Source organism: Microtus oregoni, unplaced genomic scaffold, assembly GCF_018167655.1.
Source record: "Microtus oregoni isolate MIOR12 unplaced genomic scaffold, Mior012 000062F_ref0000492, whole genome shotgun sequence".
Classification (NCBI taxonomy): Eukaryota; Metazoa; Chordata; class Mammalia; order Rodentia; family Cricetidae; genus Microtus; species Microtus oregoni.
The window spans coordinates 6,010,370-6,034,546 of NW_024543872.1; the positions used below are offsets into that span (position 1 = coordinate 6,010,370).

Below are 24,177 nucleotides of genomic sequence, written 5' to 3' on the forward strand. Positions count from 1 at the left end.
GCTCATTAAAGTGACAACAAGAATAGCAGGCTAATACAGCTGCCTTTACTTTTCCTCTCTGCATTGTGTAGTCCTGGGTAGAAAATCAAACCAAAACTAAGCTTTCCAGGACCAAACTGCAGCCCAAGGGAGGAAGTATCACTAGAATGACATTCGAGGATCCTTACTCCAGTGCCATTCTTGCGGTTAGTGGTCTGTGGGGGTCAGTAACTCAAAGAGTGATAATTCTCCCCACTTTCCTTGACGTAGTAACTCCTCAGAGAGAATTTTGAAATCAGTAAAAAGTAGAGTACAATCTCGAAAGGCCTCTCCTAACCTAGTCTGTTTGCTATCCCTTGATTTGTAACATGTACTTTGGTGAAACTTTCCTCTTTTATCAAGCCATATGCTTTTTTTTTAAATTGGGGGTATGTGTGTGTCTTTTTTCTATTGAGCAGAACAATATGAATATGCTTAAAAGTAAGGGCTTTGCTGAATGTGGTGCATGCCTAATTCAAGTACTCAGAAGATAGAGGCAGGAAGATTGTGAGTTCAAGGCTAGCTTGGCATACATAGTTAGACACTGTATAATAAAATGTATAAAAAGACAAAAATGAAAAAAATTGTAGTCAAATTAACTAACTTTCAAACTCAAAAGTTACCTCTAGTATTCTATCAACAGTTTCTAGTAATTTGAAACATTCTATACTATAACTCTCAAAATGAAGGAAAAACAACCACTCCTTAGAGATTACATAATCAGTTTTAGGATATCCATGCAATAGAATATCACTCCACAGTTGAAAAAATAAGAAATGAACTATGAGCACATGCCATGGCATGGATGCATCTCAAAGTAATTATATTCACTTGAAAAAGACAGATACTAAATTTGACCATATTTAATTTCATTTATATAAAAATATGGCTCACTCTACAGTGACCGGAAGCAGAGCAGTGGTTGCTTAGGAAGGGTGGATGTGGAAGGAGTGTGAGAGAGTCTTTGGCAATGATGTACACATTTGTTATTTCACTGGTGTGTAAGTATATAATGAAATTGAGTATTTTCTGTGTCTATTATATTTCAATGACACCTCATTAATACTAAAATCTAATATGTATAGGAATCACCGAGGGGATTTTATATGAGCCATGAGTTCTGATTCTGTAGATCTTGAGTAGGGCCAGAGTGGTGATGTCTTATTTGTTTGTTTTGTTTTGTTTTCCTGAGCTCACCAGTAACAGTTCAAGCTGCCCTCAAGCTTTGCCCCTCTACATGTGCCTTGAACACGGGTTAAGTATGCAATACTACACCTAGAAAAGTCTGGTTTTCTACATGCTGCCGGATCATGCCATGGCACAGCTACTGCTTCGTGAGTAAGGTGGTACTACTCAACATGGGGAAGCCGGGTCGTACAGTCCTAATTTTACACTGTTATCTATGGTCTGTATATTGCAGCATTTACTATGTTTTATGAGAAAGACATCACTTACATTGACCGGAAACCACATGCTGGAGCTCGTTTCGGGATACACAAACATTCCATATTTGGGGTCTGTCATCTCTTCAAATATATAGTGGAAGAACTCTGAACTCACCCCTGCACTCTTAGCACTCATTTCTTTAATAAATTCAACCTATAGGAAGAAAATTTATTTCAAGGTTCTTAGTCAAAATATAGCTTTTTGCCCTTAATTGAAAAATCTCAGGCCTGTCCTGACCATTCCTCGAATTCTCTAGAACTGCCAGACCCTCACACTGCTTTACCTTCTCATACTCTATTTTCCTTCAGTGTTTGCTGCCAAGTTGTGAAAGCCAGGAGCCCACTGATTCTCAGGTTGATTAGACCATGAGTACATGGATCCTTTAGACTGACATACTCAACACTGGAAGAAGGAATAATATCTTGGTATAAATTTTGATATGCTTCAAACCCCTGAGCCATGACAATTTCCAGTTATTTAACCTTATTGTCTGTCTTCATATTAGCTTTCAGACTGTGCAGACTTGTCTCTAATGATCAACCTTTTGGTTTCTCCAGCCTCTACCTCTGGTAAGCAGCCCTCTCAGTAAGTGTGAGCTAATTTACCTTTGCAGTAAATTCGTTGTCATAGCACCCACTCCTGCATCTGGATTTCATGACCCAGTACAGACTTCATTTTACTCTGCCTGCTTTGACAATTCCTTTTCTGGCTAATTCCATTTCTTTAATTCATTTATATATCGAATACATGGTGCTGGAGATTGAATTGGGCCCTCAGGCAGGCTAGGCAAGCACTCTGCCACTCCCTGGCCCTGTCGTTTGAATATGAGCATGCTTAAGCTTCCAGTGTTCGTTCATCTTCTACTCTAGCTGAGAAAGCTTTTCTGCTGGTCTTTGATCAAGCTCTTTGGCCTGGTCAGGACTCATAGTGAGGGCAAGGATTAGGAAGGACAGTCTTGTCATGCTTGGTCTATTTTGTATCTGTATTGAAGCTAACATATTTCTTCTTAAGGACAGTCATTTTCCATAGAGAAAAGAATGTTCTATCGATATCCCCAGAAAGTATAAGAAATCTAGATATAAAGGGAGTCTGATTTCTAAAATCAAACTGTTTTGTTTTCGACTTGAATTACACACTGAGAAATCATCCTCTCTGGTCTGAGCATTATCCTCCAGAATTTGTTTTCGTTGGAAGCTTACCACATTCCATTCCCTTAATGGAAAGGGGGAGCTTCTAGAAACCTTAAGATCTTAATCACCATAGTTGTGAATGCAACTTCTTAATTATGAATGTCCCCTCCCACAATAAAAAGTCCAGCAAGACCTTTTTCTTTACCGTTAGTGGTTTCCTAAGGTCAGAGTTTTCAGCTTGTCCTAACTGACGCAAGGCATCTTCAACCAGGTGGCTTCGTCTGACTCTCAGTGTTAAGAATACTGGAATAATGCTTCCTTGAGTTGCCATGGCGTCACACTTTTAGAAAAAAACAATTTTCAGTTGGTTCTCCTTTGGACCTTTAAGGCTATCATGGATAAAAGTGAATGGTGAAACAGGCCTACAGCTCTGTGAGTAGAAACTGGAGGGTCAAACATTCAAGATCTGGGGCCAGTGAGCTAGCTAAGAAGGCAAAGGAGCTTGCTGCCAGTCCTCCTAACCATAGCTTCCTCTCGGGAACCTATATGCTAGAAGGAGAGAACGGACCCAAGCAAGTTGTCCTCTGAACTCCGTATGTGGATGGCAACATACACACAAACAGAACATAATTGTAAACATGTTTTAGAAAGAAATTAAAGACTGCCTTGATTAGATACCAGGTTCAAATTCAAGGCCAGCCTGGTCTACCTGATTCCCCACTTTTTTACAAAAAAAATAACCCTAGCTTTTTTGTTTGTTTGTTTTTGGGTTTTTTTTTTTTTTGGTTTGCTCGTTTTGTTTTTCTCTTGCTGAAGGTCTCACCAGGCAGCCAAACTTCCTTGAATTCATAATACACCCCTCCATAAACCTCCTGAGGGCACAAAACACCGGGCTTGATTTACATCTAATATTTCTAATAAAATATCTTTTATGTCTTACTGCCAACACTCTATACATTTATAATTTAAGGAAGGTGCTATTAAATCTTTACAGTGTAAGATAATGCAATTACAGGATCAAACAAGCTGTGACATCTCGTGTTTATGTGCAAAAATTAGTGACTGGGCATGAACAATCAAATTATTAAAACTGTCTAAGATCCCTTACTGTAGCATCAAACATGCTAAGTGAACAATCTGCCATCAGTCTTTAGAAGTCCAGTGTTATCACCTGAACCTCAGAAATGACTCTAAGGGTTGTGGATGAGACAAAGGGAACTGTCAGTAATAGGAGGAAGACAAAGGGATGACGTTCTCTGAGAGGATACACTCTACAAATCATAACCGTCCATGTTGGAAGTCTCTAAATCTACCGCCAGGAGTCACACTGTTTTGGAGCACTGTTCTGACCATTCTAAACAGGAGTGCCTTGAGCCTCCTAAATCATCCATACTTCTTCCCTACCATAGGCCTTGGTCTTGCTTCTGTTAAATTCCTTGGTATTGGAAGTTTAACAATGGCCTTGGCTAACCTTGATTTAACCTTCAACACACCTCAGAGCCTTCAGGTCTACCACATGGACAATAAAGCAATATTTAGAAATCATGATACAAGACAGTTCCCTTGGGGTCTGCCTTATAGTAGTGATAACTTGATTAATGGATAACAAGTTTCTAGATTAGATGTGACTGCCCTTATAAGTTTTCTGTCATCTTAGGTAAGGATGTATGTGACTCTGGACTGGGGAACTCCTACTGCAGATCTCTGCAGCCACCACATACTGAGACATTTATACAGTTCTACTAGATTGGTCTGTTATTCCCCTTCCCCCAATTCTTTATTGACTTCTGTGTTCAGAACTCTGTAGTTCTGAGATGCTTCAGCTACACTGACTTGACTTCTAGACCACATTGTCCACGGCTCTGAAGGATGCACAGACCACTGACTGCAGCAGGCAGAAATACCTGTAATTTCTCTTGCCTAGGGAAGACGTGAATGGAGACTCTCCATCTGACCTTATGGTCCAAATTATCTCCACTTGTGAATTTTCCCACGCTCTCTTCTGTGAAAGTCCCTGAGCCTGTAGGGAAGGGGTAGGCTATGGACCCTATCACTGAAGATGTTGAGTCATAGAACATGGAGAAATCAAGAAGTAGATTTGGAAGCTGCATTCCTACTGACTCAGAGGCAGTACACACAAGGCAAACACAAGGGAAGTGTTTTCAGAACCCAATAGGGCAGTTGCACATATGAACCCATAGTGATTGGGACAGCATGCACAACAATTGAGCAGACTCAACCCAGACAAATCCCAGCGTGGATTCATGGGACGAGGTGAGTACAAACCCTCCACTCCTTGCTGAAGAGATACTGGTTTGTGATAACTGTTCAGAGGGTTGTGACTGCTGGTGGGCTCAACACCCAAGAGGATTTGAGCAACACAAATTGGACTAGGGTTAAAAAGGGGACGGGCATGGGTGGAGAGAAAGACCGTGAAGTTTGGTGGGTAGAGAGGTGAGAATGGATCTGGAGGGGTTTGATGAGATGTTAATATGATGAAAATACAGTACATATGAAATTATCAAAGAATTAATAAAATAGTATTAAATATTGATGCTTATAAGTCAAGCTCCAATGAATTAAAAAAATCTGAAGACTGACACTAAGATCAGAGCAATAGTTAAAATCAGATAAAATGAGGAGAGGAAAAGAATAGCTTATTCGGGAAATGATGTCACCTACAGACAGTGAGGACTGGAATGCAAAATGAGAAACTCAAATTAAACCAAATCATGATTGACTGCTCAGACTGGTACAGGTCACTCACAAGGTCATTAGCATTTTCTGCTTTGGTGAAAGACTGAAAGAAGGGCTTTATACATTGCTGGTGGGAACAAAGATTGGCAAAATAAATACAAGGTTTACTCTAGCAACATTTAACAATTAAAAAGAACAAGTTAAACATTGCACTGCTTTGTTATGTGAGTAATCAAATAGCCTGGATTAACCAAAAAACTTTTTTTCAGAATTCTAAATAATGACTTAGATATGGTAGGATCAGAAATACTGCTTTATTGAAACCTTAACAAAAGTAAGAGATGAAATAAAATTATTAGGTAACTTTTCCATCTGTGCAAAAGTGTTAAAGGTTGGTAAGAAATTCTAAAATGGAAGAAGCATGAGGTGACCCCTTAAATAATAAAATCAGTGCACACAAAAAATGAGGTAACTGGAATTAGAAGATTGAAGGATTAAAATGCTGGAAAGAAATTTGAGCTGGTATTTTTATTAAAATACTTCAGAAAACTAGTAGTGACTGCAAAATTAACTAAAGTAGTAGACCAACACATGTGGTAAAATGTTCATACCTTTTGGCCTTGGTCATGAGTACCACTATTCTTATTTTATGTATGTTTGATTTTTTATGATCAAAAATGGTAACCCATATTGGCTTGAATATCATTTGACTATGTTTCCAAAGAATCCTGTGAAACTTTGTCTCCAGTGTGGTGATAATTAACTTCTACATTGGACTTCTGGAAGACATTCAGGTTATGGGACACTACCCAAGGAAGGGATTCCTATTAGTCTCACAGAGGTTATTCCTTATCAGAACAGGTTGTTATAAAGTATACAAGGCCAAACAACACAATTGGACCCTTCAATAGAAGGTAAAATCCTTTAGTGCTTCTCCTATTTTAATGCTGGTAGTGAGAGATAGGGTAGTGAAGAAGTGAGGATAGACACATAGGGATTCCTACATCACATTGATGAACTTCTAAAACTGCTAGTTAAGAAAAACACTTTATAAAGTATACAGCCTCAGTTATGTTGTCATGGAAACAAAGACATACATACCCTCAGTTTTGCACATAAGTCCCATTGCATTAACCTAAGTTTGGATGGCAAATTGAAGCTAAATAGAAAATCACTTAAAACAACAAGACCAGAGGATTCTGAAGGTAACTAAGAAAAAAAATGGAAAGAAAAATAAGCAAACAACAAATTGGACAATGAAAATAAAAATAACATTCAATCCCTTCCTGAATTTTATCACTTTATATACTGCCAGGATCTTTTGAGTCTATTTTTAAGAATCTAATTAGCAAGAAGCACCCCTTCCTTTTGTTCCTCTCTCAGCCTACCTGTTTTTCCTTGTTTGTTTTTAAGACAAATGTCATAAATCCCAGTTTGACCTCAACCTCACTACATACCAAAGAACGACCTTGCACTTCTTGTTTTTTCAAAATTTAAACTATTTTTCAAAATTTAAATTACTTTATTCTTTTAAGTGTTTGGGTGTTTTGTTGTTGCACGTATGTCTGTACCCCAGATATGTGCAGTGTCTGCAGTGTCCAAAAATGCTTGAAGAGGGACTCTACCCTCTTGAAAAGGAGTTGCAGACAGTTGTGAACCACCATATGGGTGCTAGGAGCAGAACTCAGGTCCTGTGGAAGAGAACATCCAGTTCCCTTAACCTGTGAGCTATCTCGCCTCCCCCGGCCTCACATTTCTGATTCTTGTTTCTCCACTGAAGTGTAGAGATCACAGGCATGCACTGCCATACCTGATTTATGCAGAACTGGGAATCAAGAATTCAGGCCTCAATGCATGCTAAGCAGACACTCCCAACTAAGCTACAGCCTCGGTTGTAAATGTCCCTAGGAGGCACATTTATAGGACAATAATTTGTTTTGTGGGCAAAATATTTAAATTTTCAATGGCCATGTGATTTAGCCAATTTAGTATTATAATAAAGACATTTTTAGTGCACAGTTGCTAACATGTCCTGCCTTATGTCATGAACATTCTCACAAGGGAATATGTCATACTTACCTGATTGCTATACCTGTGGAACAGTTTGATTTCCTCCACAAAGTATAAGATGGCAGAAAGCTCATTTATGATGAAAGTACTTGCTGGCAGTCGACAGTTAACCTTAAAGAGAACAAGGCCTGAAATTTCACTTTCTACTAATAAATGATGTAATGGGTGACACCTACGTTTACATGCGTAACTGAATATGCATTTGACAATGATGGAATAAGGATGTTTTAGACAAGTTGAGTTTGATGGGATAAGCTTCATTCAGCATATTTCATCGAAAAGTCAAGAGTTTTTCACATGGTATCTGTCAGTAATTAAAAAAAAAATTCTGGCTTATCCATGGTGTCTTTTCTAATGCCAATCCCTCTGTATATTTGCAGGACAGTTGAATTCTTTCCTTTACTTATACTATAAATGCTTGTTGTCTGTAAATTTGTATGTGTGTGTCTTTCTTACGTTTTCAATTTTACACACACACACACACACACACACACACATATATATATATATAGTGCTGGATGAAATCCTTTATGTATTTGAAAAGAAATCTATATAAGATACATAATCAAAACGGCAGGTAATAAGTAGTTGAGAAGTACGTGAAAAATATAACTTTCCTACTTTCTCAATAGGTGGACAAAATTGTGCTGGTCTTTGGAAAATAAGCTAGTGGGGCTTCACAGGATGGAGCTTTCGTATGGTTCAACAATTCTACTCTTATCTATATGTCCAAAAGAAATGAAAACATTTATTTACACAAGAACTTGTATACAGCTGTAAATGATCAAGACGTTGGAATAACCAAAATATTTATCAGTTGCTGAAAAGATAAAAATATGGCAGGTTTAGAAAATGAAAGGAAGAGCTCTATAAAACATAGAGAAAGTACAGAAACCAGAATAGTAAAAAGGGACTATGGGGATTGTATTGGCTGGGTTTGCTTGTCAACTTGACACAAGCTAGATTCATCAAGAAGAAGGCACCTCAGTTGAGAAAATGCCTCTATGAGATCCAGCTGTAAGGCATTTTCTCAATTAGTGATCAATGGGGGAGAATCCAGCCCACTGTAGGGGGTGCCATCCCTGGGCTGGTGGTCCTGAACTCTATAAGGAAACACAATGAGCAAGCCAGAGGAAGCAAGCCAGTAAGCAGTCCCCTCCATGTCCTCTGCATCAACTCCTGCCTCCAGGTTCTTGCTCTGCTTGAGTTCTGTTTTGACCTCCTCCAATGGACTATGATCTGGAAGTGTGAGCCAAATAAACCCTTTCCTCTCCAACTTGCCTTTTGGTCATGGTGTTTGATTACAGCAATAGAAACCCTGACTAAGAGAGGGAGAGAGGGAGAGAGGGAGAGAGAAGGAATGCTTGAAAGGCAATAGTAGGATGCAAGTGATATGAACAGGGAAGTGGGAAAATCAGGGAGACTACAACTGGGGAACAGTGGAGGAGTCAGTGCAGAAAGGAAGTCACAGAGCAGGTGAAACTGACATTAAGGATATTTGAAAAAGCTATAAGAATCATTTTACTTTATACTAACCTAAAATTGCATGATTATATTTATGTGTGTGTACATACATATATACATATATATATATATATACACACACACACATATACACAACACAGACACACATATAATGAATTTATGCTACTTGAGATGACATTGCTCCCCATAAAGACCACAGACTATCTAACAAGAACTCCAGTACCACATTAAAGAAATCTTTTTTAGAGTTATAGGTCAGGGCAGTTGAAGAGACTCCCAAAACATTATAGGCTATTGCTGCTGCCTTTGATTAATTTCCAGAGGCTGAAAACACAACACACTTCAGAAAAAGGGCTAAGAACATTAGATATGGATCTGACCTGAAAGCCTCCTCCTGGGAGTCTAGGTTTTAGTCTCAGAACATATTTTAAAAGATGCCAAGGGAGGGAGGCAACCAAGGGTTTTACCCAGCTGTGATGCTTATGATTCATGGCAGTGCCAAATATGGCAAAATATCTCTATAGGTACAGAAACCTTGGTAGTAACCAGCAGCTATCAAATTGAACTTAAGGCCCATTCAACAGGAGGGAAATCATGCCCGGTACTGGAAACCTAAACAACTATCCAGGGAGAGCAAGGTCAGGATCTTAAAGGAGAACCTACAACTACCACTTTACTAGACCAGTATTATTCCCCAAAGCATTCTAAACACCTATCCTTGTATCCACTATAATTGTAGCTCTTAGCCCTCATCAAGGATGCTTCTCTTTGTAGCAGATGTGGACCATTACAGCAAACTACAACTTATCAAAGTTCAGAGAACAATTGATCAATTGTACAACTACAACTTTACTAGATCAGTATTATTCCCCAAAGCATTCTAAACACCTATCCTTGTATCCACTATAATTGTAGCTCTTACCCCTCATCAAGGGTGCTTCCCTTTGTAGCAGATGTGGACCATTACAGCTACAGCAAACTACAACTTATCAAAGTTCAGAGAACAACTGATCTTGGGTTGTTCAGACCCAATGGATACATCTACAATGCCGATACTGACTTTCATAGAACACTGTGAAAGAGGGGATGGAGAGACTATAACAGATAGAGGACCAGGAAGCCTTGTTGTATGATTGTGTTTTCTAGAAATGATGGGAAAGTTACACCCATGATGCCTCAATAATAAGGTCACCTAAATGATGTCTGAGCAATGACAGTACCGATAGATAGGCTGTTGTGGAAAATGGAAATGTCACAGTGCTCCTCCCTACACAAAGGACCACAGTCAGCCCAATAACTGCTGAGAGGTAGTTAGTCATCTTCAAGGATGATACCCCTCATTGGGTATCTAACACTAAGTGGCCAGCCCTGGAATCATGTACATAGAAGCAGCACTAAATGAACTCAACAGGGTGACTTCATACATATATGCATTTCTACACATATGTAACAAAAATAGAGTCCATGAATTTGAGAGAGAGAGAGAGAGAGAGAGAGAGAGAGAGAAAATAGGGAGATATAGGAGGTGTTGCTCTAGTGATATTTTATTTGTATTTTAACAAATAAAGCTTGCCTGAAGATCATAATGCAGAGCTAGACACTAGAGGCCAGGCAGTGGTATCACATACCTTTAATTTCAGTATTAGGGAGTCACACACCTTAATCTCAGCACTAGAGAGGTAGCGACAGGATTGATATGGCTGGGCAGAGAGAGGAATAAAAAACAGGAGGAGACAGAAGCTCAATGTAGTCTGAGGAGCAGTGCAGTCTGAGAACAGGATTGCCCCTTTGGTGTGAGCATTGGTAGAGGTAAGAACTCTCTAGTGGCTGGACACTTTGTTTCTCTGATCTTCAGCATTAACCCCTATATCTGACTCTGGGTTTTTATTATTAATACCAATTTTAGAATTTGTGCTACAGGTTGCAGGGAAGTAACGGAAGGGAGAAATGATACAACTGTACCTTAATTTAAAATATTTTTAAGAGCCTGCTTCAGGGCGGAGGGGTCTGGGGAGTCAGCAGGGAGTGTTCCTGCCACTGGGGCTTCTTTGTATTGTCTCATCATGCCTCCCAAGCCTGCCTTTTTATCTGAAAGATCCTTGGAGCCCTGCAAGAGGCCCTGCTTCCCCTACTGAGCAGATCCAGAGAGCACAGCCTGCTTCAGGGCAGAGGGGATCTGAGAGCCTGCTCCAGTGCTAAAGGGACCTAAGAGAGGGCAGACCGAGAAAAACTCCCAAGTACACAGTCAGCCACAGCAAAGATTGTACCAAGACACCAAGAGTCTGCTGGCCTCATTTGAAGGAAGAGATGGGCAGGCGCCAATGCAAGAATTCCTCCAACATCTTGAAAAGCAATGTTAACACCAGAATCCAGCGAATACACAACAAGAAGACTTGAGCATCCTAACTCAGAAGAAGTAGAAGAAAACGATTTTAAACGTAACCTAATGAAAATGATGGAGACCCTTAAAAAAGAAGTCAAAAACTCCCTTAAAGAAATGGAAGAGAAGACAAACAAAAAGTTAGAAAAAATTAATAAATCCCTCAAAGATACTCAAGAAAACCAAGAAAAAGCAATCAAACAGGTAAAGAAAATAGTTCAGGACTTGAAGACCAAAATAGAGGTAATAAAGAAAACACAAACCAAGGGATGGTTGGAGATGGAAAATCTGGGTAAATGAACAGGAACTCCACAGACAAGTATAACCAACAGAATACAAGAGATAGAAGAAAGAATTTGGGCTCTGAAGATACAATAGAGGAAATAGACTCATTGATCAAAGAAACAGCAAATCCAACAATTTCTTAATAAAAAAAATCCAGGAAATCTGGGACACCATGAAAGGACCAAACCTAAGAATAATAGGGATAGAAGAAGGAGAAAAAATTCCAGCTCAAAGGCCCAGAAAATATATTCAACAAAATTATGGAAGAAAACTTTCCCAACCTAAAGTAGGATATTCCCACGAAGGTAGAGGAAGCTTATAGAACACTAAATAGACTAGATAAAAAAAATCCCCTCACCATATAATAATCAAAACACAAAACATACAGAATAAAGAAAGAATATTAAGAGCTGCAAAGGAAAAAGGTCAAGTAACATATAAAGGTAAACCTATCAGAATTACACTTGACTTCTCAATGGAAACCATGAGAGCCAGAAGGTCTTGGATAGATGTGCTGCAGACACTAAGAGATTGTGGATGCAGGCCCAGACTACTATACCAAGCAAAGCTATCTTTCATTATCTATGGAGAAAACAAGATATTCTAGGACAAAAACAGATTTAAACAATATGTAACTACAAACCCAGCCTTACAGAAAGTACTAAAAGGAAAACTTCAACCTAAGGAAGCCAACAACACCCACAATAGCACAGAGAGCTGACAACCCTCCACCAACACAACTCAAAGAAGGGAAACACACAAACACTACCACCAAAAGAAAATAACCAGAGTTAACAACCACTTGTCATTAATATCGCTTAATATCAATGGACTCAATTCACCTATAAAAAGGCAGGTTAAGAGAATGGATATGAAAACAGGATCCAACATTCTGTTGTTTATAAGAAACACACCTCAACCTCAAAGACAGACACTATCTCAGAGTAAAGGGTTGGGAAAAGGTTTTCCAAGCAAATGGACCTTAGAAACAAGTGGGTGTGGCTACCATGATATCTAACATAGTTGATTTCAAACTAAAATCAATCAAAAGAAATGGAGAAGGACATTTTATACGCATAACAGGAACAATTCATCAAGAGGAAGTCTCAATCCTGAATATCTATGCCCCTAATATAAAAGCACCCACATATGCAAAAGAAACATTTCTAAAATTCAAATCACACATCAAACCCCACACACTAATAGTAGGAGATTTCAACACTCCTCTCTCACCAATGGACAGGTCAACCAGACAGAAACTTAACAGAAAAATAAGAGAACTAACAGATGTAAAGAATCAAATGGACTTAACAGACATCTATAGAACATTCCACCCAAATAGAACAGAATATACCTTCTTCTCAGCATCTCATGGAACCTTCTCAAAAATTGATTACATACTCAGTAAAAAAGCAAACATCCACAGATACAAAACAATTGTAGTAACCTTCTGTGTCTTATTGGATCGCCATGGAGTAAAGTTGGAATTTAACAACAATTCTACCCCCAGAGAGCCTAAAAACTCATGGAAACTGAACAGTCAACTACTGAACCACCCTGTCTCAAGAAAGAAATAAAGAAATTAAAGTCTTCCTTAAATTCAATGAAAATGAAGACACAACATACCCAAACTTTGGGACACTATAAAAACAGTACTAAGAGGAAAGTTCAAAGCACTAAGTGCCCACATAAAGAAAACAGAGAAATCTTACATTAGAGACTTAACAGCACACCTGAAAGCTCTAGAAAAAAAGAAACAGACTCACCCAGGATAAATAGAAGACTGGAAATAATAAAACTGAGGGCCAAAATCAACAAAATAGAAACACAGAAAACAATTCAAAGAATCAATGAAACAAAGACCTGGTTCTTTGAGAAAATCAACAAGATTGATGAACCCCTATGCAAACTAATCAAAAAGCAGAGAGAGAACACTCAAATTAACAAGATCAGAAATGAAAAGGGGGACATAACAAGAGACACTGAGGAAATTCAGAGAATCATTAGGTCTTACTACAAAGGCCTATATGCCACAAAATTGGAAAATGTAAAAGAAATGGACATTTTTTAGATAAATACCATATAGCAAAATTAAATCAAGACCATGTGAAAATTTTAAATAGACCTAAAGTCATGAGGAAATAGAAGCTGTCATCAAAAACCTCCCAACCAAAAAGAGCCCAGGACCAGATGGTTTTAGTGCAGAATTCTACAAGAACTTTGAAGAAGAGCTAATACCTATACTCCTCAATGTGTTCCACATAATAGAAAGAGAAGAGTCATTGCCAAATGCTATTTATGAAGCTACAGTATCCCTGTTACCAAAAGCACACAAAGACTCATCCAAGAAAGAGAATTACAGACCAATCTCACTCATAAACATCGATGCACAAATTTTCAACAAAATACTGGCAAACCGAATCCAAGAACACATCAAAAAATCATTTATTATGATCAAGTAGGCTTCATCCCAGAGATGCAGGGCTGGTTCAACATATGAAAATCTATCAATGTAATCCATCATATAAATAAACTGAAAGAAAAAGCCATATGATCATTTTATAAGATGCTGAAAGCAAATGACAAAATTCTACACCCCTTTATTATAAAGGTCTTGGAGAGATTAGGAATACAAGGATCATATCTAAATATAAAGCAATAAACAGCAAGCTGACAGCCAACATCAAATTAAGTGGAGAGAAACTCAAAGCAATTCCACTAAAATCAGGAACAAGACAAAGCTGTCCAATCTCTCCATATCTCTTCAATATAGTGCTTGAAATTCTAGCAATAGCAGTAAGACAACATAAAAAGATCAAGGGGATTCAAATTGGAAAGGAAGAAGTCAAACTCATTATTTGCAAATGATATTATAGTCTACATAAGTGACCCCAAAAACTCTATCAGAGAACTCCTACAGCTGATAAATACTTTCAGTGATGTGGCAGGATACAAGATCAACTAAAAAAAATCAGCAGCCCTCCTATACACAAAGGATAAAGAAGCAGAGAGGGAAATCAGAGAAACATCACCTTTCACGATAGAAACAAATAGCATAAAGTATCTTGGGGTATCACTAACCTAGGAAGTGAAAGATCTATTTGACAAGAACTTTAAGTCTTTAAAGAGAGAAATTGAAGAATATACAAGAAAATGGAAAGATCTCCCATGCTCTTGGATTGGGTGGTTCAACATAGTAAAAATGGCAATTCTACCAAAGGCAATCCCCATCAAAATCCAAACAAAATTCTTCACAGACCTTGAGAGAACAATAATCAACTTTATATGGAAAAACAAAAAACCCAGTATAGCCAAAACAATCTTATACAATATAGGAACTTCCTGAAGCATTACCATCCCTGACATTAAACTCTATTACAGAGCCACAGTAATGAAACAGCTTGGTATTGGCATAAAAACAGAGGCGTTGACCAATGGAATCGAATTGAAGACCCAGATATTAATCCACAAACCTATGAACACCTGATTTTTGACAAAGAAGCTAAAATTATACAATGGAAGAAAGAAAGCATCTTAACAAATGGTGCTGGCATAACTGGGTGTCAACCTGCAGAAGAATGAAAATAGATCCATATCTATCACCATGCACAAAACTCAAGTCCAAATGGATTAAAGACTTCAATGTAAATCCGACCATACTGAACCTGATATAAGAGACAGTGAAAAGTAGCCTGCAATACATGCACACAGGAGACCATTTCCTATGTATAACCCCAGTAGCACAGACAATAAGAACAATGAATAAATGGGACCTCCTGAAACCGAGAAGCTTCTGTAAAGCAAAGGACACAGTCATTAAGCCAAAAAAAGCAACCTACTGAATGGGAGAAGATCTTCACTAACTCCACATCAGACAAAGGTCTGACCTCCAAAATATATAAAGTACTGAAGAAACTAGACATTAATATTCTAAATAACCCAATTAAAAATGGAGTACTAAACAAAACAGAGAATTCTCAACTGAAGAATTTCAAATGGCCAAAAGATACTTAAGGACATTTTCAACTTCCTTAGCAATCAGGGAAATGCAAATCAAAACAACTTTGAGATACCATCTTACACCTGTCAGAATGGCTAAAACCAAAAACACCAATGATAACATATGGTGGAGAGGATGTGGAGTAAGGGGTACACTCACCCATTGCTGGTGGGAATGCAAACTTGTGCAGCCACTTTGGAAATCAGTGTGGTTGTTTCTTAGAAATTCGGGATCAACCTACCTCAGGACCCAGTACTCTTCGGAATATACCCAAGAGATGCCCAATCATACTACAAAAGCATTTGTTCAACTATGTTCATAGCAGCATTATTTGTAATAGCCAGAACCTGGAAACAACCTAGATACCCCTCAATGAAAGAATGAATAAAGAAAGTGTGGCACATTTACACGTTAGAGTACTACTCAGCAGGGAAAAAATAATGACATCTTGAATTTTGCATGCAAATGGATGGAAATAGAAAATACTATCCTGAGTGAGATAACCCAGACCCAAAAATATGCATATGATATGTACTCACTTATTAGTGGATTCTAGCCATAAACAAAGGACATTGAGCCTACAGTTCACGATCCTAAAGAAGCTAAGTAATAAAGTGAACCCAAAGAAAAACAGATATAGATCCTCTTGGAAATTGGAAGCAGTCAAGATCGCCAGGCAAAAGTTGGGAGCATGGAGGTGGGGGTGGGGTGAAGGGAAGGAGAGAGGGGAAGAGAGAAGGGAGAAGGGGAGGGTTGAGGAGAGCTTGGGGGAGTGGGATGGTTGAGATGTAGGAAGGACAGATATGGGAGCAGTGAGGAAGTTATCTTAATTAAGGCAGGCATTGTGGGGTTAGCAAGAGGCTTGACTCTAGAGGGGTTCCCAGATGTCCACAGGGATATCCCCAGCTAGGACCCTGGGCAGCGGAGGAGAGGGTCCGTGAACTGGCATTGTCCCGTAATCAGACTGATGACTATCTTGAATATCACCACAGAACCTTTGTCCAGTGACAGATGGAGAGAGAGCCAAAGACCCACAGTGGAGCACTGGACTGAGCTCCCAAGATCCAGGTGAAGTGCAGAAAGAGGGAGAATATGAGCAAGGAAGTCAGGACCACAAGGGGTTGGTCCACCCACTGAGACAGTGTGCCTGGTCTAATGGGAGCTCACCAAAGCCAGCTGGACCGGGACTGAACTAGCATGGTATCAAACTGGACCCTCTGAATGTGGCTGACAATTGGAGCAGACTGAGAAGCCAATGATAATGACACTGGGATTTGTCTCTACTGCATGTACTGGCTTTTTTGGGATACATACCTCTTTAAGCCTGGATGGATAGGGAAGGGCCTTGGACTTCCCACAGGACAGGGTACCCTGCCCTCTCTTAGGACTGGAGCGGGAGGGGGCAGGTTGAGTGGGGGAGTGGGAGAGAAGTGGGAGGAGGGGAGGAAATGGAAATTTTGAATGGTATTATTTATAAAGTAATAAAAATTATTAGAAAAAAATATTTTTGAAGCATGGGCTGGAGAGATTGCTCAGCAGTTAAGCTGAGCTGCTCTTCCAGAGGTCCTGGGTTCGATTCCCAGCAACTACATTGTGGCTCACAACCATCTGTAATGAGATCTGGTGCCCTCTTCTGACCTGCAGGCATATATGCAGGCAGAACACTCTATACATAATAAATCTTTAAAACATATATAGTTTAAAGGTTTTTAACTGTCTGAGACCTACAGAATTATTATTTAATAAATTGGTGTAGGCATTCCTCTAGAGGATCCTTACCTTATGCACACGTTTCATTACTTCTAAAAGAACTTTCAGACTATGTTGATCCTGCATCATTAAATCTGGATGCCACAGCTGAGAGATGGCAATGATGATAGTGTTCTTTAGCATCTGGACCAGTGCACTCAGAGAAGAAACGTCCAAAGATTTCCAGCATTTTTCTGAGGGTATGAAAATCAAATATGGTAAATACTTTCCTCCTCTCAGCCCTAAAATCCCGAAGTTTCTTCTGGGTTATTTATAACATATCTACCATCATAACCATAAGAAAACTCCTCTATGGATATTATCATAGACACCACACTACTCAACAGATGTAGGGGAAAGCTTTATTCTGAAAAAAAAATCATTAAAATTAAAGAATTCAAACTCAGGATTTGAAGAACCTTGTTAATGGTTCATACTTATGATTAGATTTTTGACCATGTTTTTCTTTGTGTTTATTGATTTTATTTGATTTGCTATTTCTGAGATAGGGTATTGTTATGTAGCCCAGGCTGGACTTGAACTTCTGCCAGGTTTCTCACCTCATCATATGAGTATTGATTTCTTTACATTCAACCTAGGAATTTTGTCAAACAGCTGCAAAAATCTAAAGCTATTCAGATGAATATGCAAGCAATATTATTCATATTATGCCTGATTTCAGATTTCATAAACAACTGTAGCATACAGATACACTTACTTTAAACAGCAGATAACTCACTTTTCACATTACTGAGATTAAACTGGATTTTGGTACTTTTAAATAGGAGTTCTCAGACAATAACTTTAGTAAATATTAAAATCCAAGTTCTCAGAAGGCGTTGGCAGGAAGATGGCCATCCTGGGTTACAAGAGATTCCATCTCAAAAAACAGCAACCAAAAAGGTTAAAATAAATTACCAAGATAATGCAATTAAATGATATTACCAAGATGCATACCATGCAGATCATGGACTCAAGTACACAAGAGATTTAGTATACTGCATATTCCAAAAATAAAACTTATCACTTAACAAGGGTGAAGGGGAAATTGAAAACTTGTCAGAAAGAAACAAAATCTAACATCCATAAACTATATGGGTTAAAGATTTAAACATGAAAATTATAATAGTAAAAGAAATTTTGACATTTTAGAAACATAGATGAACTCAAGAACTTGTTAAATAAGCCAGGAACCTGGAATGTTTTCCTGAGTGTACACTAAAAAATTTGATCTCATAAAGGTAGAAGGAACAGTGACCATGGAAAGGAGGATAACTGACTGGTACAAGTGGGCTGTTGGAAGGACTTCCAACATCCCAACATTGTAAGGCAGTTAATAGTAATAATTAATTGTTTAAAAACAGCCAGTAGAGAGAAATTCAAATATTCCCAACATAAAGAAACAATAAATGTTTGAGATAATACATATGTCAGTTACTTTGATCTCATTTGTATACACTGTAAAAATATCATACTGGGGCTGAAGATGGCTCCAGCAGTTAAGAGCACTAGCTACTCTTATGGATGACTGAGCTTGATTCTCAGCACCCATATGGCGACTCACAACCACCTGTTCCTCCAGTTCTAGGGGATCCAACATTGTCTTCTGGCTTCCTTGGCCACAGACATGAATGTGGAGCACAGAGACACATGTAGACGAAGCACTCAAGCACATTAAAAACATCAAAGATAAAAAATGTCATACTGTACTCCACAAATATGTATAATTACTATTAGGGAAGGGAGTGCAGAAAAATGCATAGATCAATAAAAGCAATAAAAATATCTTTAAAAATAAATAAAATGGTAGTACAAAGGATTGGAATACAGCTTAGTAATAGGCTGTCTGCCTAGTATACACAAAGTGCCAGGTTTAGTCCCCAGCTCCATACATATATACATACATACATATATTCAAAAATTATGGTGGGAACCTGGAAACGATTTTTTAAATTTAAGAGTGAGGCAGGCCTTTTGAAATGTAACTCCTAGATCTAGAAAGGAAAGCACTTTTTGAGAGAAAATTTTCATATAACCCAGGTTTCACTGTTTAGCCAAGGCTGTCCTGAACTCCTTCCTGGTCCTCTTCCTCTACCTCCCAAATACTGGAATTACAAAAGTTCACTCCCACACCCAGAAAAATCTCTCGGAAAAAAATGCAAATGCTGGAGCTAGAGAGATGGTTAAGAGGCAACTGAACCCAGGTTCAGTTCCCAGCACCCCCACGATGATTCACAACTGTTTGTAACTCCAGTTCCAGGGCATCCGATATTCTCTTCATGCCTCCACCAGCTCTGGTACATGTATGATGCACATAAATTCACTTAAAGTGTACGTACACAAATTTTCTTTATATATATTACATATATATAATTTATATTTATATTTATTTATATATTTAATTAAAAATACACTGCTCACTCAATCAATACATATGCACATACCATTTAATTTTAATTCTGTAACTGTGCTTTGCATTTGCCTTTTCCTTGCCTGTCTAAGTTTATGTCCATCCAAGAAATACACGTCCTCACTACTATAGCAGCAGAAGAATGGAAGCACCGGGTAGCAATGGCAACGTGAGAGTGATGGAAACTTTAAAAGTTGGTTTAACATAGCCCTTAAGCAACACCTGTCTCTCTCTTGAGAGAGGGTTGTTATAAAAGAGCGTGTGCACACACATGTGCACATGCACCTGCACAGAGGACAGAGCAGGATGTCCAGTGTCTTGATTAATCATTCTATGCCTTATTCCTTTGAGAGAGGTTCTTCCACTGAATCTGAAGCTAGTCTAGTAGCCCACAAGCCTCAGATCTTCCCCTTTCTCTGTTCCTCACAGCTCTGGGGTTACAGGTACCTACAACCATGCCAGCTTTTCCTGTGGGGGCTGAGGACTGGAACATGTGCACTTACCCACTTAGCCATCTTCCCAAGGACCAAAACTGGGAGTTTTGATGTTCACGCATAGAACTTAGAGTCTGTAACCTTTTTCTAAGATGCTTCCGGGATCGTCTATAGTTCACGTGTATAAACTTTTGTATTTTTTAAGCATCAGACCTTCAACATTCACTTAAAATTATGAAAATTCCATGATTTTGAATAAAATAAGTGATAAATTTAACCTTGCTTCTTATCACTCTACATTAAATGTTTGAAGTTTTCAAAAAGTGAGCAAAAATCGTAAAGTCTGATTTACCATGATTAGACACTGTATGGTTAACGAACTCTGATGCTAAAGTCCTATCCACATCGAAGAACAACACTTGCTCTGTGGTGAGAGTGGTGGTTTGTGGTTAATCTTCACAAAACTTCACATACCATGTACTAGAAAAGGTATTATGAAATGTATCCAATGTTTGCTACAATTTCTACTTCAAATGTGATTCTACTGAATATGTTTGTAGAATGATATAAAACTTACTCAAGAATTCAAATGATTCTGTATTCATTTTACAAATAGCCTTTGCAAATTCAACTGTCAGGGTCTCCCAAAAGTTCCTAGGGTCCTGCATCATGGGACATTCCGGGAGCAAAAGAAAAACCAATAGAGCATCTTGATGTGGAGAATTGTATGGAAGATCTTTGATAATCTTATCCTGAAGACATGTGATTATCTGTGAACAAAAGAGGGGCAAGGAACAAGGCTGGGGTTATACAAGACACATTATTGTGAACGAATACAAGTTATGACTGCAGGTTTTACTCAACTGTCTTCCAGTTAGGAAGTTTATTTAAGTCCTTCTGAAGCTTATCGATAAAACACCATCAACTCTTACACATTCCATGTACCCTTGAGGTAGAACTCATTTGAGCCCGCTGTCCATTTCTTTTTAGAGTACTTGAAGGAAATAAAGTGAAATCACATGAGTTGGTTTGAAACTAATGCAAAGGCCCCCAGAAACAATTCTGTAAGCTAATCGCTGTGGCACACAGGTGGAGTCCATTACTCAGAAGGCTGAGGTGGGGGATCATGTGAGCTCACAAATTAAAACCAAGTTGTGAGGGCTTGCCTACTGTGTCTGAAACCCTGGTGTTGACTCATATAAACCAGATGTGGTTGTGCAACACTCAGAGATAGGAAAAAGGAACAAATGTTCAAGGCCATCCAAAGAGATGGAGGCCCATCTGTGATACGGCAACCTTGTCTCAGAAAGAGAAAAGAAGAAATGGGAAGAAAATGCTGTTGCCCTCTCTCACACACAGACACATACAAAACCCACTTTTGCCTTTATTTTTTTTCACAGTCTACGTAGCTCTGAATTGATACTTATTTTACTCAGGCATAGACTTTTAAGATACACCATATATAAAAAGTAACAGTATGAATAATTGGAGGTTTGGTGCTGGTGGTTTGTATTTTATTTTGGAAAACAAATTTTATTTGGAAAAGTAAGGAGTCTTTCTGTGTACTTCAGGGTGACCTCGAACTCTTGAGCCCTTGAGCATCTTTGCCTCAGCCTCTCAAGCGCTAGGATTACAGGCATGGGCCACCTTGACTGTCTATATGGTTGTCTTTGTATTTGAGTGAACATTTATTGAGTATGTATCACATGCTAAGGGATCACATGTGAATTATTCTAATAATTGTGTGAAGTAGTTTTTGCTTTGTTTCTAACCTTTTTCCCTCTACAGATGAAGAGGAGGAGTCTCAATTGAAATACAATAGAGAGAGAAAGCTACTCAGTTTAAGATAGCTCAAATACCCATTTATCTGGCTCCACATTGTAGGCCCATATTTCTGTATGGTGTGGCAACCAGGCAATAAAGTCATAGGTCCCATCCAAGGGGGTCACGTAGCTCTGCAGACAAGCTGTCTCTGCCTAACAATGGTCAGGATGTTTGGAGGATATCTTATAGAGATGCTAATTCAGGCCTATGTGACAGCTAGCTTCCAGGTAGATTGTGGACGTGACAAAAGGCCATTCACCTGGTTGTCTAGGATACGAGACTAATGTATTTTCCCGCTCAATTTATGTGTTGGTATATAAACTGTTTGGATAATAAACACGGGGAGATCTTCAGGAGATCATCAGGAGAATGGACCCTGAGGTGCCCTTCCATGATGATATTATAAATTATGTCTGATTATTCCTTGTGTCTCTGTACCAGTCCAGTTAGGGAAGATAATTATCTGTGTTGGACCCGCACGGCTTCCATCACCAAATCAGCCTTGAAGAGAAACATTTTGTCCTATCTTCTTTCATTTTCCTTCTAGTGTCCTGTCAGACATTGGCATTTCTCAGTGTCCCCTGGAGCTGAGTGGAACTTTGTGACCGAGTCCTAGCTTCTGAATGTTAAGGCAAAATGCCACCCTTTCAGTTACAGCCTCTATGGCCTCTCATGTGACTAAACTCAGGAGAGCCAATGAAGGATTGTATAGTCTTAGGGTCTTAAGACATTGGAATGAAGCCAGAGTAAAGAAAAAAAAATCTATGAGAAAGTTCTCCTCCATCCCTCATTGGACTTTAGTGAGAGGATTAAATCTTCATTGGATTAGGTCCTTGAGGTTCAGAAGTTGTCTGTCAGAGCAGCTAGCATTAAAATTCTCCACCTAGTGGATCTTTGCTTTGTTAACTAAAGTGTATGCCTGTACATGACTAAGTAAGAGCTAAATAAAATGATATATGCAGCATTGGAGTGTGAAATTCTCCATGTTATTTTATTACATTTAACCCTCTTACAGTTTGTTCTTTTCAGGTCTAACAGAATTCTTTAATTTTAAATAATTGAGTTTATTTTATCTTATTTGAAGACAGAATCTCATGTACTGCAGACTAGCCTTGAACTTGTCACAGGGCTGACAATGAGCTTAAATTCTTTGAATTTCCTGACTCTACTTCCAGACTGCTATAATTACAGATGTCTTTCACCATGTCCTGTTTTTAAAGGGTTCTGGGGAGCAAATAAATAATAATTTCTGTGGTTTGCTAGTAGGTGTTTAATAGAAAAATTCATCACAATGTCAATAACTCCAAGAAAAATAAATAGTAAAGTTAGACTTCTTTCTGTATATGACATCATGGAGTCTTGGATTTACTAATGTGCATGATAATTCACAACAATGTGCAGCATTATTTCCCAAGGGATTTCATTAAGAACCCCCTTCCATGAGCTTCCCATGATGCAAACACTTCTCAGAAATACATGGAGAAGAGCACCTGGAGTTATCTCCCTACCAACTAAATAAATTCTTGGCCCAAATGTACTGAATATCTACTATTTTTTATTTTGAAAATGAGAATATAGTATTTATTACATAACAACCAAAAGTTCCCCCATTCTCTTCCAAATGTAGAATGTACTTGGATCCCTTTAAATGGCATGGGGATTAGCCATATGTATATATGTGTGTATGGTAATGAGAATTAAATTATGACTCATATAAGTAAGTGCACTATTACTGAAGATTACACTAGCACTAAAGATTACTTTAAACTGAGGTCAACTAAGATATAACTATGGCAAAAAACAGTCATTTTGGATCTCCTCCTACATCTGATTCAAGCAGGAACTCTTAGGAGCAAAGCTGTGATAAATCCCTTTGAGATAGCTTTATTACTAAGAAGGAAATCAAGCACTCAGACCACATACACCTGGATGAGGAACTGTATAAGGAATATTACAGGTGAACATTTTTTTTCTATCTGTCTCTGTAGAAACCCATCTTTTCTGCCCATAGATATCCTCTCTCTCATTTTCTTTACCCTAGTAAGTTAGTACATAAGCCCTGTCCCTAGCTTTCAATGTAAATGAATACAGCCTGTCTTCCTTTCAACAGATTGTCTGTGTCTCCCAAAAGTTCATATGTTGAAATATTACCTTTCAATACAGTAAAGAATTAAGACAAAAATTTTTGTTGATGATTAGTTCATAAAAATAGAGTCTTCATAAATGGGATTAGTGGCCCAATAAGTAAA

At 38.4% G+C, this 24,177-nt stretch overlaps 1 protein-coding gene across 1 annotated transcript in view; it reads right to left on the bottom strand.

Moving 5' to 3' along the window:
- The window catches only part of LOC121439737 (E3 ISG15--protein ligase Herc6-like), a 61,854-nt gene that overhangs the window by 12,722 nt on the left and 24,955 nt on the right, over positions 1 to 24,177 (bottom strand). The window contains exons 12-17 of the mRNA XM_041640344.1: positions 20,682 to 20,874; positions 17,291 to 17,454; positions 7,371 to 7,472; positions 6,393 to 6,500; positions 2,800 to 2,934; positions 1,474 to 1,617 (exon numbers count right to left, since the gene is read on the bottom strand). Coding sequence (XP_041496278.1) covers positions 1,474 to 1,617; positions 2,800 to 2,934; positions 6,393 to 6,500; positions 7,371 to 7,472; positions 17,291 to 17,454; positions 20,682 to 20,874 — 846 coding nt within the window. The remainder of the gene's footprint in view (positions 1 to 1,473; positions 1,618 to 2,799; positions 2,935 to 6,392; positions 6,501 to 7,370; positions 7,473 to 17,290; positions 17,455 to 20,681; positions 20,875 to 24,177) is intronic.